The sequence below is a fragment of the Grus americana genome, chromosome 2, assembly GCF_028858705.1.
Source record: "Grus americana isolate bGruAme1 chromosome 2, bGruAme1.mat, whole genome shotgun sequence".
Classification (NCBI taxonomy): domain Eukaryota; kingdom Metazoa; phylum Chordata; class Aves; order Gruiformes; family Gruidae; genus Grus; species Grus americana.
Genome location: NC_072853.1, coordinates 107,969,779 through 107,987,844, shown reverse-complemented (window position 1 = coordinate 107,987,844; position 18,066 = coordinate 107,969,779). Strand labels below are relative to the sequence as shown.

The 18,066-nt window shown below is 38.4% G+C and overlaps 1 protein-coding gene across 2 annotated transcripts in view; it reads left to right on the top strand.

Annotated features, from left to right (window-relative positions):
- RAMP3 (receptor activity modifying protein 3) overlaps positions 1-18,066 on the top strand; it is a 56,239-nt gene that overhangs the window by 12,868 nt on the left and 25,305 nt on the right. Inside the window, exons 2-3 of one of the 2 annotated variants that reach the window (XM_054817333.1) lie at positions 5,319-5,348; positions 7,916-8,048. In XM_054817333.1, coding sequence (XP_054673308.1) covers positions 5,319-5,348; positions 7,916-8,048 — 163 coding nt within the window. The remainder of the gene's footprint in view (positions 1-5,318; positions 5,349-7,915; positions 8,049-18,066) is intronic. The other variant, XM_054817335.1, reaches the window with a different exon arrangement.

Below are 18,066 nucleotides of genomic sequence, written 5' to 3'. Positions count from 1 at the left end.
TGCATTAACAGTGCCCTGAACAGCTCGCTGGGCCCCCCCTCACCCCCATGTATGGGTCTGGGTCCTCCATTGTGCCCTGAGCTACACCATAAGTGGTCCTGGCTTACTGGCCTTTTTTTCTGTATGTGCTCTGGACCTATGTACTGGGTCGCCTTGTCTCCCATCCTGTCTCTGGCCCTATCTCCGGCTGCTGCTGTCTGCACTCCCTGGTTCATCCCCTGCCACATCAGAGCTGTCAGTGGAGCCTGTTTCCCACCCATGGCTCTGTCTGCCTGGGAGGATGGTGCCAGGGTCACCCCAGCTCATCACCAGTCATCACCTTTTTTTTATTTCCTGAGTGTGTTTCAGACTTTTGCTAGCAAAAGTTTATGCTTTGCCCATCTATATAGGAATTTCATGCTAAATTATCACTTTGTTACCTCCATTGAGGGTTTAGCATCCTGGTGTGATTAGTTGGAATAAGGATTGGGCTCAGAGAAGCAATTTATCATTTAAAAAATAACGTGGAGCTGCAGTTTGTGTGGGTACGCAGCAGGCCTGTAAGGGCAGCAAGGCTGAGACCCTTAAGCATGGGGCTGCAGCAGGGGGGAGGACCAGCCAGCTCCCTACAGCACTTGAGCAAGGTGTCTTGTGTGGCTGTTGAGAAATACATTGCTTCACGCTTCCACAGCCTATCCATGTTCTTTAACAGGAAGCTATCTGTGTTAAGACTTTTCTCTCTGAGTTGCAGTTGCAGTTGGTACTGTGGGTATCAAGCCAAATCTGTTTCAGTAACTCAGTTTTATGTCTGGTAAGTCAAGGTATGTCAGTCAGCTCCTCAGCGGACTGAGATCATCAAAACTCAGTTAGTGCTCTTTTATACTAGCTAAGGATCAGTACCTTTTCTCCTAACAGCTGGCATAGCAAACCTTGGCTTTCAGCTGAAAGGACAGACATGGTAAGTTCTTTCACATGTTTCTTTTACTGTGGGGACCAGTTTCTGCACTCCCGGCTCTGTGGCCATATCCTAACTTGGTGTCACCTCTGCCCCTCCTGCCAGCACTGTGCTTAAGCTGGCAATACAAAACTGCGTGCCCTAACGTGATGCAAAATTGGAAGAGATGTACCTTCATACACCTTTAAGAAATGCTTACTGTGTTTGGCTAAAGCTAGGTCTAGAGATTACGCAGGGGAAAAAAAATGGGTTTGATGAGATGTATTTGAAGACACTGTTTTGTCTTACAGTCCTGTTATTCAAAGCATGAGGGCTCAGACCTTTGTGGGAACGTTTGTGAGCTTTCCCATCAAGTTTCAGGATTGCTCAGCCTCTTCAGAGTCTGAGGTGTCTTGGCCACGTACATTTGACTTGCCCCCATAGAGGGTCTCTAGAGAAGTCTTTGGAAGGCAGCCACGTGACGCCTGTGTTAGCTCATCTTTCCCTTCTGTATTCCTACAGACCCTAGTGAAATGAGGCTCTTGGGCTCCTAAATGCCCAGGAATACAGATAATAAAGAAACTCCACCCCAAATATAACCAGTGTTTTTCTGCTGCAGTAGGATGCTGCTTGACATTGTGTCAGGACATAGGTGAAGTTATTTCCATGGGAGTTTCTTATGCATTTGATACCCTGAAGTGTCTGTGTATGCTGCCTGTGTAATGGTGTAACCTGGGATTTACATAAAAGATTGGTGAATTTAACATGATCTTTAATACCACCTATGCAACAGATAACTTTATGTAACATTTAAATACCTGAAGAAACATCGGTACACTTCTGTAAGATCAATTTGTTCAGTATTTAAAATCAGATTTATAAAAGAAATATGGGTAATGAAATTTGATCAATATGACAAAATTATATTAATAGAGTATTAATCTCTCTCCTGTGTTTCCAACAAATCACAGGTGCATGACTGCAGTGCAGCAGTTGCCATTTCAAACTGTGGTTTTAATTGCTTTCACGAACTGTATGTCAGAGCAGTTCTTGCACAGTTATGTGCTGCTATCAATAAAACTTCAGATTCTGCAGAGAGGCAGGTGTTTTTTTAGTGCATAACTTCCAATATAGATCTGATGTCCTGACATACAGTTAAAGATTAGATGATGGTAATTGGCAGGATTCTCTTTAAAAAGAGGTGTAGAAGTAGGTTCTTGACAGGAGGTTTAACTTGAGGTCATTATATGTTCTTTTTTTCTTATGAAAATTATCATTGATAAAAATATGGTTTTGAATCAGACATCACAAATTTTGAAGACTATACATAGGATTACATTGCTGTAATTGCTGGTGAAAAACTGCATACAGCAGTCAGGTAAAACAAGATTTATTTGATATCTGTATTCTGAGAAAGTATTGGAGCTGCCCAAAAATCTCATTATTCTGTCAGTAGCTGCAGCATCCTGAAGAAATGTTCAGGCAAGGGAAAATAATATTCTAACATTTCCCTCTTATATACTTATGCAAGGTTTTAAAAATTATTCTTACAAACTGTTTGGAGGGACATGCAGTAGGAAGAACACACAGTAATTCATATGCTGCTTCAGATTTATGAAGTAGTTGCAATACAAAGACTTTCAGTGCTACTTTTAAGCCTCTGGGAAAAAAATACCAGTGAATAATAACAGTATAGCAGAAAAATAAACATTGATAAATATTTATCCATTTCACAGAAAAACAGAAGTTTATATACTTGAAATATTATAGGACAGTCACCCTCTCACATATCCCAAGTGAATTTATGTATTGCTGTGAATGCCATTCTGAATTCCCTTTTTTTTTTTCAGAAGAACGTCTGTTTACAAAAGGAGAGCAGAGAGTAGATAATAAGAGGCTGCAGTGAAGGTCTAGGATCAGATTTTCTTTCTTTTTGATATACAAGATTTTGAAGTAGGTTGTTAATAAATAAAAACTTGTTTTTTTTTTTTCTTGGTTTTCTTATTTTCTATTCCTTTATCCTATTTTGCTTATCTTTTCTTTTTCTTTCCAAAGGCTCTTCAAACCTATTTTCCCCCATCTTTCAGTTGATGGTACTTTTCTTCACCTCTTACTCTGGCTCCAAGCTGGTTGATCCCTTCGCATCTGATTCCACTAATGCTAGGGGTGATCTTACATGCTGCTACAGTGTATGGAGAAAAGAAAAGTTAAAGGCCATTGCTGTGGTCCATTATTAACATCATTTTACCTGCAGACAACTGGTACAGTTAAACTGAACCTCCTTTGCCCTCCCTTAATGTTGGTTCAGGTAGGAGTGCATGGCAACTGTTTGTTTTGGGATCATGGCAACATCTTCCAACACTGTGACCCACTTTGCTCTCTCTATGTGCCTTCTAATGAGTTGTGATGGCATTGACCTTTGAAGAAATAAGCTGAACTTGCCCCTTCTTAAAAGAGCTGCTGGAGACGTCATACTTTTTGTGTAAACTATCACGGCCAACAATCTGTAGTCTCCTGGTTAAATCTTTGTTATGAGTTGGATATCTAGGAGCAAAGAAAACAGAGTGGTGGGCATGATAGCATGTGGTGGTCTGGATTGTTGTTTTATCCTTCTCTGAAGGTATCTGGATCTTTTGATTGAGGCTAGGTGCAAAACATGCTCTGTTGCTTTGTTATGAGCAGATCAGAAAATGCAAAAAGCATATTTTCCTGTGAGCAGAGGGATTTGTGAGCACAAAACCTATGAGCCTTTATTTGGTACATGGTTTATCACAGCTTCCCTGCCTGACACTGGGATAGTCACTAAACCTCTCATCTGTAAAACATGGACGTGTTGCTTTCTCTTCCTGGTTCTCGTCGTAAATCCTGTTTTATGTGCCTCACCGTGGTCTTGTGAGGATTACTGCAGCAATAACTATGAAGGATCTAGGGATCAGTGATAGGAATTGATAGAGTAAGAATTGGAGGTGCAGTCTGTCATCCTCAAGGGGAGTATCTAGGGCACTTATGTACGTCTAGACTGTTTCCTTAGAATGGGTGGGTTCAGCTTCCTCAGAAAGTGTGTGCTTTTAATTTCATCTTCAGTTTTCTGCAGTTGATAAGGCACATTTTCAAGTGAGAATTAAAGAAAAACCCACCCAGGGTCTCAAGTATATTTACTAGTATAACAGCTAATAACCTGGAAAGAAAAGTGCTCTATTTGTGAAGGAGATACAGCCATCCAAGTGTATAATGGAGTTTCAGCTCTGTGCGTTTGGATGCAACGGAATTTTCTGATACATGGGTTCCTGCTCTTCACAGTTTCAGTACATTCTGGCTCATTAGTAAATAAGAGATTAATGCTTTCTGGAAGAAAAGTATGTTCCTTAGAAGGATCTAAATTCTTCTCAGATGTATGTATGGAACAATTTGCAGTTAACTCAGTCGAGAGCTTGATGCATCTCAGTGAATGCACAATCTAGATCAATATGATTTGGACTGATACTCTGCTACATATATCTTGATTCATTTTACTGCAGTGATGCATAGGGTATAAACAAGGAGCAGGAAGCACCCATCTGTGTGAAATTACTCATTTCATTTCTGATGCAAGGTTTAATACTATAAATATTTGTCAGCAATTTTTTTCAGTGGGACATCAAAAATAATTGAAGCCACATCCCTCTTAGCTATATTTGCAAAATCCTAAGTGTGGCTGGAGCTGTGTGAACACAGTGGGCTTCTGTTAATTTAATCCATCTGGATGTACTGCAAATTGCTGATCAGAAGACTCCTGCTGTTGGCATAGTCTGTGTTTCCATTAGGGTGCTCTTCTGACATACTTGTGTTAGCATAACGTCTGCGTGAGAAGCTTACAGTTTTTAAACATAATGTTTTTCAAAATGTATGACTTCACTGTGCAAAAGGTAGATACCATGAAACACAGTATTATGTTTCTAAATGAATATACACTTACTTATGATTCTGTGCTTGCTTAATTTTAATAGCAAAAGGTTTATTTGTTTTTGCTCTACAATTTAGAATGTGCAGTTCACCTACATTTTGAGCAAATATGTTAACTTCTCCAACTTCTTTACCCTCAAGAAGCTTGAAGTAAAAATTTCCCTGTCCCTAATACTTAATGTTGGCAGCTACAGGAAAGAGTGGTGTGGACAGACCCATAACAAGTCTGCGTGACTCAGCCATTTACAGGATAGATAAAAAGGAATTTAAAACCATAATATTCTCTAAATTCATTTTTCCATTCAGACACACTCTTTAATAAAACTGAAACTAATGTTCGAATGAACATTTTGAATATTGTTGAAACCTAAATTATGCTCAAGTTTCCTTGTATCTGCACTAATTATTTTATATAATAGTATGGAGATAACTAACTCATCTCTCTCTTTTCCCCCCACCCCAGTTAATGGCCTAATGACGCTTGGATTTGCAGGTGAGCTTTACTTCTAAAATTCAAACTTCTATTTCTATTTTGTTAATGACAGCCATTTGAGAAGTGCTTCCATCCTATCTCATTTCAGTTAGTTAACCATCATGCATTTTTTACAACTAGTCTTGTCCATTGACTGTATGAACAGAGAGTGTTGTAGTGTTTTGTAAAAGTCACTCTCAATAGTGATGGTACAATTGTAGAATTATTCATATTTTTGAACCCTTTTGGCCAGGGATTTACACAGAAACTCTTGTGTAGTCAGATTGTTCCTGTCAAATGACTCTATCAGAGCTTTTTCTATAACCCTGCAAAATATTGAAGTTCTAAAGAGAGCCAACCAAAAACACCAAGGTCATGGAAAATTCATTTAAGCACCCTGCTGGGAAGGGGCTGGAGTACATTGTCAGCGCACATGATGTAATGGAGGAGAAACTTGTATTCTGTTGGATTTACAGGGTTATAAATCAAGTGATAGCTGGCTGTTTAGAATATCCTGCCAGGGAAGGCAGCTTTGCTTAACTTTTGTCAAAGCATCAATGCAGGATTTAAGTTGCCAGCTATGCAATTTTCATATCTGGTTTTGAGTTCTGCCCAGCTTTAGTGTTCGTCTGCAGATCTAGCTGTGGAAAGTATAACTTACGGCTGCTGCCGCTGCCAGATGAATTGGCGAGAATGCTTAAATAGGCAGGGTCCATGCTATCGTGTTAACTTCCCAAAGACAAAAGTACGCTAGCCCTGTTTTGCAACTTTTACCATTTCTAACATGAGTGATTAATTGTCGTTCTGATTTTTTTCTGACATGGGTAAAGGCTTAGCGCCAACTCTAAGAGCTCTGAGAATCAGACATGACGAAGGAGGTAGAGTCAGGTCCCGGTGAGTCAGCCATATGCCTGGAGAGGTCTGTGGCCTGTATGAAATAGTAGGCTTAGGGTCTCAGGGGCGGCACAGGCTGTCCAGTTAATGGGCCCGCTGCTCTTGGAAAGTATGTGAAAGCAAAGTATTTCTTTGGTCAGATGCAATGGCTGTCTCTTGTTTGCCACATGGGATCACTGAGTCAGTGACTTCCCCAGCCAAGGAGTCGGCAGTGATAGCTGGAGTTAAATTGCAAGGGCTCCTGCCCAGCCTCCAATGGAGCCATCTCCTTCGTGGGCAAGACACTTTATGTGCACTCGAGCCTGTCTTGCAATCACACGCCCCATTTTGAATGGAGACGTTCAAGTTTCTGACTGATGGCTGGGTCACGATGTGAAGCCTGAAACCAGTCATCTTGCCTTGGGTTTTTCCTTTTTGGACTAAGTAGTAAGGAACAGTTGAGAGCGAGGGCTGCGCCTGACTTCGCATCAAGCGAAGGCTTGCACGCCTTTGACCTCGCTTCGCCTGACAGCGCGTTTGGCTGTCACTACACAAAATTGGAACCACTGGCTCTTTTCAGCAACGATTTCCCTTTTCTATGTGTAAAAAAGGACAAAATGGTCTGTTCTTCTTGGCTTTATTATTAAAAAAAGGTGTTCCTCCAGAGTTCTCAGGAGGGTTGCCTGACACACAGGTTTGTTAGGGTTGCAGTTTTGTTCAGGTAAATCCTTTTCTCAGATTTGTGCTGCCGTAAAGAGAAGAAATCACACTGGGTTTTTTCCTGACTAATTTAATGTAGGCATTTGTATTAAATATGTTGACATACATATACTTACAGGTAATTTTTAATGTTCTACAAAAGGTATGCATTTTCTACATAGAAGAACAATCAAAATAGTGGCAATTATAAAGATAAAGCAAGACATATTTAACTACTTAATCAAAATGTTTCAGCCTTATCAAAATCAAATACTTTAGTTAGTCTGAATAGATTTTTTTTCAGAATTTTAATTTTATAAGAAATATCAAAATATTACCTTTGTATTCCAGTGCAGGCTTGGGCTGGATGAGAAAAACCTTTGACTTTTTGATTCTAAATATTGTGGAGTTGCCATTACAGGTTGCAAGAGATACAGGCTTACTCAAGTCACGGTTAACTCTTTCTTTGCAAGTAGCTGTAACATCAGCATCTGATAATGGTAGATAGTTTCTTTAGTGGATATAGAAAAAGCTTAATTGTGACTATGGGAATTCAAGCCATTTAACTGATAAGATATACAAATGTTTCTGGTGTTGAAGTACATTTACAGTCATATAGTTAGTTGAACAGGATGCATCTGTGTAAGCTTGAGAAGTGCTTTCTACACTGAAGTATATGATCAGTAACTCCAGTTAGCGTTGAATTAAAAATGCAAATGGGCAGTAGTAAGTTAGTATGAGTAGAAGGTAAGTAAGATTAGAAAAGTGACTAGGTAGGTTCCTCTATGCTAGGTCTAAAAGATGATCCTATATATGGTAACCTATAATATTTTATACTGTTATGTTTTTAATAAATTTACATGAAGGTATATTTAATCTATTTTCTAAAATTCTTTAGAAAGTTGAATGTTAGGTTTACAACCATGCAAGTGGCAAGCAGAATTATGCGAAGGAGTTTGAGTAATGTACTTCTGTTTCAATGTTTGAGACTTAAGGTGCTTTCTGATTTTACCTAGGTGCACGTCAACAGACTAATCGCTGCAATGAATCTCTCATGTTAGAAAAGTTGCCTGCCTGTGGAAAATCCTTTGAAGAGATGATGAAGAAAGTGGACTCTAAAAAGTGGTGCAACCTGACAGAATTTATCATGTAAGAGTTAGTTTTGATTTTGGTAATTCTGACCTTACAATGGTGTTTGTCCTTTAAAAAAAGGATCATCTGAAATACCAAGAACACTGTAATGCCTACATCTCTAATACACCCCTAATACATGTAAAATGTTTGTGTTCCAGATAAATTGAAACCCTCCTGTATTTGGTTGCCAGTTTCAGAGGGCTAAGCTGTAGCTCTTAAGTCCCTGCAATATGGCCACATGCGCACAGAGACCCAGCTCTTAACTCTAAGAGTGCACAAAATAGAGCACTTTAATAAAAACTGACTAGTGGGCTAATCAATACTAGCTGCTATTGATTTTACCTCAGACAGTTGTGTTTATATTTAATCTATATTTCTGTGAATTTTAGGCAAATGTTACTTAAATAATTTTTTTTTCCTGTGAAACCACTAAAGCAATGTGCTTTTAGAATCACACTATTCTGTTTCCTTTGTTGGTAGCAAGGCAGTTCCCTCCTCTGATTTTTTTTTTTTTTCAGTAAGAAGACAGGAACATTTCCTCAGACACAGTTTCAGAAATCCACCTCTTGTGTGAAATCGTCTTGTCCAAATGTAAAATGTTTCGTTCTGTTGAAACTGCTCCAGTTTGTTTCTTTACCTGCCAAATAACATGGAGAGAATGAGCACCACTCATTTTGTTTGGATGACTAAAATACTGCAAGACTGACAGTAGTGAGGGTGGCATTTTTATTTTCTTATCTCTATTCCTGTTCTGTCGTTGCTGGAGGTATTTAAACATCTCTGTAAAGCTGCACACTTCAAACTCTGCTCTGAAGGAAACTCACAGAGCTTGTGTAATTGGTGGCATTTTTGGCTTTGTGGAGCATCTGCTTCTTCAGAGCAGGTCTGCTCATGCATAATGCTTGGTTTTCGGAAGCACTGAGTACCCTCTACACCAACTGAAATCAGAGGAAACTGCAGGTGTTCAGCACTTTGGAAAACAAGACTCAAGGGAATTAGCTCTGCTATGGTGCAAGCCAGCCTGAAGCAGAACATCTTCCTGGATTTGAAACTGTGCTGGTGCTGGCAGGGTAGCCACAAGTTAGCTGTCACCACATCTGTTACAGCGTCATTTAGCCCTAGACGTGTTCTTGTCTCATGTGATCTTTGGTCTTGTCTCCTATTTAGTATCACTTCATGTGATGCAAGATTTTGCAATCACCTTATGCAAGATTTTAACTAGCTGATCACCAATAGACACAATAGATAACAAAATGTTGGAATGCTGTGCTATGTTGCAGCAGTTCCTCATGTTTCTCTTACTGCTGACACCTGTGTTGAGTTGTCCCACCTGTTGATAATGTTTCATAATCTAACAGCATAATAACAACTTAGATGCTGTTCCTTCTTAGCACTTCTATTTGCATGCCATAGATGACTTTACAACCTCACAACCTTTTAAAGGGTAGATTATTAAAACTCATGGCATGTAGGAAGAGCAAGAGGAGGTAAGCCCTTCTTATCCAGCTGGCAGAAATTGCATTCAAATCTGACAAAGAAATGTGTGTATACAAAGGAAAAGAAAATCCTTGCAATGAAGGTACTGCTAAATTTATATAACAAATATCTGTACGTTATGGGGCAGTAATTTTAATTTTGCAACTCATCTTGGTACAAGTTGTTTTACTTATTTTGAAGGAAGCACTATAATTTTGCTCCGTTTGATCTTTGTTACAGTTGTATTATAATCACAAAACCGAGTTTTTTGCTAATATCTTGTTCATATTGATAAATGTCCTCAACTCATGGGACTACTTGCAGTAGAGAAAGGTACCTACAGGTGTCAAAATATCATAAGATCATAGAATCATTTAGGTTGGAAAAGACCTTTAAGATCATCAATTCCAACCGTTAACCTAGCACTGCCAAGTCCAACCACTAAACCATGTCCTTAAGCACCACATCTATATACCTTTTAAATACCTCCAGAGATGGTGACTCAACCACTTCCCTGGGCAGCCTGTTCCGGTGCTTGACAACCCTTTCAGTGAAGAAATTTTTCCTAACATCCAATCTAAACCTCCCCTGGCACAACTTGAGACTGTTTCCTCTTGTCCTATTGCTTATTACTTGGGAAAAGAGACCAACACCCACCTGGCTACAGGCTCCTTTCAGGTAGTTGTAGAGAGTGATCAGGTCTCCCATCAGCCTCCTTTCTCCAGGAGTTCCCTCAATCTAAACAATCTCAGTTCCTTCAGCCACTCCTCATAAGACTTGTGCTCTAGACCCTTCACCAGCGAAGACTCTGCCTTTGTTAATGCAGGTGAAGAAGCAGGCCGCTTTTTGCAAGCCATGTGCTAAAATTTCTTCAAGAGTTTAAATATCTTGGTACAAGGTTTTTCCAATGTTTGGAGGTGGCTGAAGTCTCTGAATTCTCCTGACTTTCAACTAGTGTTAAGAATCCACCTTGCTTTTATGCTTTCCAATTGCACTTCCCATTTGGTGTCACTTTCATTCCCTGTACAAGGAAATTCCTGCCTATCTATGGAGATTGTTTTGTCTGAAGAAATTGGTCGGTCTGAGGCTTTGCTCATTTTTCCCCATATTCAGTACCAGAAGAATTCCAGCCTCTTCCAAAGAAAAATCTTTTACCTTTTTACATAATATACAGTTTTATAAAACTTCCTTCTGTCACTTATATTTCAAGTTCTAGCTTAGGAGAGAGTAGAGGGAGGAATTTGGTCTGGAATTTATTTCCTGAATCAAGTATTAATCAAGCATTATCTGTCTGATTACAAAATAATCTTAAGGGTTCATTGCACTGAAGAAACAGCACATTTACATCTACCTTTAAGAATTTTACTCTTTGGAGAACAGACATTGTAATTTGACATCATGCTTTATATAAGATGCATATAGGCTAATTTCTTGCAGCTCATTGGAGGAACCCTGATGGATGGGACTGAAACACTTCTTTATTTGGAGTATTCTGAGAAATTAATGAAAAAATGGTATTTCTAGCCATAATCACTTAAAATTCTGATATTTAAACCTCTTAGTATTAGTTACCCTGATTTTATATCTAGCTTCCAGCAGTAAAAATTAGTCAGCCTGGATCAGATAGTGGGTTAAAACTGTGAGTTTTGTATGAAGGAAACTATTTCTTTATACAGTAATTTCTGCATGGCGTTTTTCATTTACAGACATCTTGCAAAATTTGTCTTTGTATCTTATATCAAAATGTAATCCTTTATGGAAATCTGCTTCTTTTCTAAACTCTTAGTTTTATGGAGGAGTTCGAGCTCTTCACAGTAAATGGCTGTTCTTGGTTATGGGATTGTAAATAGCAATTATCTGCTTTGCTTCACTGTTTGGCCAAACAGTCGTGAGAGAGATTTCAGTGACTTCAATTTGCTGTAACTTAATTATACCGTAAGATTTTCTGACAGCTCCGTTAATTATTTCTTAACTTTATTCTTAACAAAGTTGTGTTCTTTCAAAAGCAGCCTTTTGACTGATTTTAAACAGATGAGGCTCTCGTGTGGCAGCTGGTACTGGAAACCAGTATAAGAGTTTTAGCCTCCACAGCTGATCTTGGTCTTGCTGGAAATGTATACCGATCACATGTAAACCATAAAATTTCAGGTGAAATTTTACAGAAGCACTATCAGGAGTAAGTTTCCCTATTAGTTTTTACATTTTTCCGTGAGGATTCATACAGAAATTAGGATACAAATACTCTGGGTCAGATTGCCCAAAGGTATTTGAAAGCTTAAATGTGATGAGGGATCCAAGTGGGATTTTAAAATGTTTTAAGTCATTTAGACACTGTGGGTTTCAATGGTTCATGCTTGGACACCAGAATATGAAGGACAACCATAAATACCTTACAAGAAAGGTAAAACCTTCAAAAAACAGCTGGAGACATTCATTGACATAAGAGGAGGGGATCAGCTGTTCACAGTTTTGCTGATGCTTTTAGGCTATTCAGAGGGAGCCCTGAGGATAAAAATGCAACTGAGTGGTTTCAATGACAGGAAATTATGGTACATGGCAAGTGAACAAGCAGAGACTGAAGTGTGGGTAAAAACTATGTGAGGAGTTAACAAAAGCAAATAGACTTTTAATTCACCAGAAGACTGGAAATTGCAGAAAGCTTTTTATTCTTAATGCATAGTATTTCTGTTATTTTTTATACACACACACACACACACACATATATATATAAAATATTTCTGTATTATATAAAATATATAATAACATATATAATAATATACATATTATATTTATTGTTAATGTTTAGCAATAGCATCTGAATATGTAAAATCTACTACTGTCCACAAACCTAAGCTCCTTATTAACTGTCAGACTTTTTTCACCATGCTCTATGTGATAAGTCCTGGTCTGGTTACAAAGGGACTGTAGTCAAGAGGCCAGGTATAACTGATTCCTTAAGCAAGAGGCCAGATGAAGATGGGAAAACCCAGAGCTGTCTTACATTAACCTGAAAAAATGTTGCTTATTGTAGTTGTGTAGATTACTTTCTATTCTTAGCTATTGAAAGGGTTTTCTAAATACTTCTAACTAGATCCTGGAAACACTTTAACTAGAACAAACAGTCCCTAAACAAATCTCCATGTCTCTCCCAGTGCTAACCCCTGTAGAAATATGGGACTGAAATGTTCCCAGTGGCTCGTTAACCTTTTGGCCTGCTCCCAAGCACCGGTATCTCCTCTCTCTTCTTCAACCCCATTTTCCAAACATTTGTGAGTGTACTTATTAGCATTTCAGTAATTTTGAGGCCAGAGAGATGGCTATGGCCATCTGGTCTGCACTGTTGAATAATATAGGCCACATAATCTGCCCAGTAGTCATGATTTTAAACACTGTGAGAGTGATGAGTATCTTATGGGAAGGCATCAACTTTACATTTAAAAGATATCAAATGAATATTAATCTATTACATATATAGACAGACTGTTCCAAAGAGTTCACTGTTCACAGTCAGAGGAAAATGTGTCTTATTTCTCATCAGCTTGCCTGACTCCAGTTCCCAGCGATGATACCTTCTTACATATTTCCCTGGTAAAATTCCTTCTGTTGTCAGAAATCCTGTTTTCCTAATTAAATACAAGAAAATTACTTTAAAGTCACCTCTCAATCACTTTTTTTTTTGGATAAATTAAGATTAAACTTTTAAAGCCTGTCATGATAATGCATGTATTTCACATTTCTTGAACCCTTAGCAAGTTTCAGCAGCTTTTCTTTTGGAGAGTGGATTCCGGTCTAGAATTGAAAATGTCACCCAGCAGTAGTTTGCATAGTATTATGTTCAGACTCCCTCCTTTTTCCTGTAATCCTACTGAGTATTCAGCATTTTAATTCTGTGAAAATATTTATGTATTGCATTAACATTCCTAGCTACGTAGTAATTCCAAGAGGACATGCTTTAAAAGCTGCATTTATTATTAATGCAAGGACTACCATGATTTTTCATGGTTTTTTTTCATCAGAATGTTTTAAACAAAGTTTGCTAAAACATTCAGTCTCTAAACATGAATGAATAAAATACAGTGATTATAAGGAAGCATGTGGTATCTGCTCACACAAAAGTCCCAAAAGCTTAATTTGAAAAATCCATAAGAAAATGTTTTGGATTCCATGTATGCATTTCTGGTTGATTGGCTGCTGTGAGAACAAACACTATAGAGGTAAGAAATACAGATCTATATGGTATGTCAATGCAAAAAGCTTTAGTACCAATGTATACCAAAAAAGAGACATATATAAAGACCTTTGACTAATTAGAAACTTTTACTTAATATATACTTAATATATGATATCAAATCTTGTTAGATTAACTTTAATCTTTACTCTTGTTTAATCCTCATAGACAAAGCATTATACTATTTTTTTTTCACAGGGACATCAAGTAACTCCATGCAAAGGCAGCAGTTTTAAAAAAAAAAAAACCTGTCCAAATTGAACTATACTGTAGCACAATCCAGTCAGCTTTCCTGATTTTATTGTATCTAGAAATAAAGTATTTTTAGTGGTAGCAATAGGGCTAACGTCATTGCTTTCTGACATTCACATACTCTTTTTGTTGACATACCAGCAACCACCTTCTCTGTTTAGAAGTACGTGGATTTCCTTATCATTGATTTGGACTTATTTAAGTTTTTCTGCAATAAAAATTCTTAGGCTGTAAGAATATAGAGAAATAATCAAGGGTTCACTACTGAAAGAGCGAAGTTGACCATGACATAGATATGTAGTCATAGGCCATCTCCTTTCTTTGATTGAAATGTTAAGAGTTGATACTTAGTTTACTTGGCTGCTGGAAGGATCCCGTTTTAGGCAGAAGACGCACGTTGCGTGTCTGGGGCACTGGGAAGCAGATGCTGTTAAAGAACATGACCTCTTGCCTTCAGTCAGGCAAGTGTATCAGGAAATCAAAATGACGGCAGGATACTGTGTGGTTCTGCATGGGGAAAGATATAGTGCAGAGAGTCCTTATGTCTCGGAGTTGAGGTGATCAGTCTCTCTCTGATGTCATTAAGGACAGTGATGGCAAATGAGCCCAGAAAGTGATCTTCCTTCAAAGACATTCCTTTCACCAAAGAGAAATGCATGCTTACGTGGCTTTTGCTGCGCTCTTACTCAGTTGTATCCTTACACGTCTTGTCACTCCAGCAATCCTCTCTTAACTGAGTCTCCATGTAGGCATGCCAGCTTGGAGTTGTCTAAGCAGCTCATCCCCAAACTAATTTCTCACTGATCTAAAGCAAACAACAGAGTGCTTTTCTTTAGCTGAATCAATAAATGAAATAACAGTTGATACTCTAATATCCAAAAGATAGTGCTGATACGTAATTTGCAGTGAGTCCAGTCGACATTTCCTAAGGGGAAAGAGCAGCCTCAGAAACATTTATTGAAATTGAGAAATGTAGGATTTGATTGTTATCTTTGATCTAGTCAGGTGTCCTCTATTTGAGTGTAAGGCATTCTGTTACTTCAAGCCAATATTACTGTTGCAACAGTCATCTCACAAGTGTCTAAAGTGACATACTTGCTGCCCTGGGAGCTCCCAGACAATCATTCTGTGTTTGCCAGCCAACAAATAGCTGTGGATCGAGATGCCAAGGGTGAAATAGCAATTTGTGTTTTGGAAGAGAGTTCTAGCAGAGTAGCACATGTAATGAGAAGATGTGGCTTCTCTGTTTCAGCAGAAGAATTGATTGTAACAGACTTCTTCCTGCAGTCCCTCCATTTCTTTTTACCTCATCAAGCCTGTCTTCACTGACCAGAGAGCGCCTAGTTTGCTGTGAGTCAGTGGCTGTGTGGCACTGCTCTCTGGCACCTGGAAGATGTTACAATTCTGATTTTTCCAAAGTTTTAAATTTGAGTCCGTAGCAGAATAGGAGATGGCAAGATTTGTCCTTAGCTGTATGTCTGAAGCTGATTCATTGCATGTATGTGTGTACCTGGTGGAATTCCCTGCTTTGCTGTGAGCATGGTCCAAAATCTGTCCCCACGCAGAACAACCATTTTATTTTCTGTACAGCCTCAGTGTAGTTTTCTCAGAACCCTTTACATCAAAAATGAATCCCATAAACAGAAGCAACAGGCTTCAATCCCATTGAAAATGATGGAGGAGGTCCACCCATGTTCTGTACAGATGTTAAAGATTTGAAAAAGGAATTAAGGAAAAAAGATGTGCATGACTAGAGCCAAATTTGATCTAATCTTCTGGAAAAATAATCCTAAAGCTGTTGCTCAATTTTAAAGTCAATAGGAGTTTTGCCTGTTACAATTTGGCCCAACTAAACTAAACTAATCATAAAAGGGCCTAGTTTTCAAAGAAACATAGTAAAAGATTAAAGAAAAGAAAGCCAGATGACATTAAGATCAATGGGAAAACAAACTGGAAGAAACACGTGCAATCCAAGATGAAATTATATGTCCCTGGTTCTTAAAGCTTCGACCTAATAACTTCTGCTGCCTGAGTGTTTATGTAAGAGCCCTGCAAACTGAGTCATTTTCTTGGTCGGTTGTATAAGTTTTTTTCATCTTCCTCATTGACTGCTGCAGGAAGTCTGATCTAGATGCTGATCGGTGATTGCATCCAGCTGCTAATGTTGAAACATCTGTAGCAGAGGAATGTACTGTGAAAATCTCAGACAAACCACTGGGTTTGTTTGGCAGCTAAGGTGAGGCACTGATTCATGTGAGCTAATTCGTTCCCACGTTCGTAATGTCTCACAATTAGAAAGTGGACACCTTTAGCTCGTTTTTTTCAACATTATCAGAAAAGCCTCAGTTCTGGATTTTTGCATGTGATTTTCTCACACAAAAGACAAACTGGGGCTGCCTGGAGATGAACCTTTGAGTGGCCAGCACACATGATTTTAGATCCAGAATAGTACTGATGAGTGGGAGTCCCACTCTTCCTCAGCTGTGCTATGTAGAGGGGTGTGTGTCTGTATTTGTGTTAGGATTTATATCCCCGACTAGTACACTGGTTATGCTTTATATTGAACAAAGTCATGGTAAAATGCTGCAAATCCCAAATGTGCTTGCACAAGAAAAGCTCACTATATTGTTGCCTGCTCTCCAGATAATCTTCTGCAATGTTTTTGAGTAATGTTCTGTATGTGTCTGAAGAGTAATTCTCTTTTTCCCCTGTAGATTTACTGTGGAAGGGAACCAAAATTCCTTATTTAGCCTGGTGTAAGCCCTCCCAGTTTTGTCAGCCCAGATTTTGAGAAGAAAATATTCTTTGTCTGCTTAGTGTCTGTGTGAAGAAACGGTGAAGAAACCTGCATTTTACATGGCCTGATGTCAGTACAATTTATTTACCATTAAGTGTTTGATGTAGTATAGAAAAACAGGGACACTGTTGTAGATGCTAGCATTTTCTACTTCTTTAATAGGGTGGTCTTCCTTTGGGCTTTCCATACAGATACAGTTGCTGCTTTTTTTTAAGCCCTCAGAAATGCAGATAATGCTGATATTTCGTCCTTTCTACCTGTGTATTTCTTTCATCTCTTGAGATATCAAAACTTACAGTAATTTTGTATTAAAAAATCCTTCTAAAAACTCCTAGAGGTCATGGCAGCAGTGGCAAAACCAGACTGGTACTAATTACCCCCAAGAGCCTATTATTTTCATTCTGTGACTCATGCCTTTCTTTTCAAAAGCAAAAAGCAGCTTATAAATCAGTTGAGTGCTAGCAAGTAAAGCAATATAAAAAAAATGTCATATTTGAGCAGTTGTGTTGCTGTCATGCTGGTAGCTGACAATAGCAATTTTTCTTTGCAGAAATAATAATGTTTGCCATCTATTATTTAAAAAATCGGAAAGAAAAGAACCCTACAGGTCATAAAATCTCACCAGATTGCCAGATGCAGGGCTGTGCTGAAAATGTGTACATTCACATGCTGCTTGGGATCAGCTGTTCTAGCCACAAAGTTGCTGTGAAGTTAATGCAAAGGCACAGCTTTTCCCTGAATGAGGCTATATTATAAAATCTTTAAGAGGAACTGCATTTCAGGTGAATCTCCATTACTTTCACATGAAAAATATTAGCTTTGTTTTATATTGTGTAGATAAGAGTATGTCCTGATGGATGTGAATAAAGGGGTTAGTTTGAATTCAGAGACCTGGATTCCACATCAGGCAAGAATACTCCATTACCGCATAATTGCTTTCCTCCTGATAGATGCAGAGGTTGAAATATGGTTATTTAACGCAGTTATAATTTTTCTCCAGTACTACATAGGAGAGAGAAGGACATTTTATACAATTCATGACTGTGAAAATGAAATCTATATTTGATAATTCCAGATGAAGGATTGAATAGGCTTATGGCCTTGGACACTTGTTTCTAATATTTTTTTCTCTCTTTAGTGCAAAGTTATGGCAATGCAGTCCTGAATCTGTGTCTGCTGTGGCCACCTTACATGATGCAGAAAGGTGGTGAAAAACATTCATGAACATTGAATTTTTAATGAATTATTCTACGTATGACTTCTGAATTTTAATAATGTAT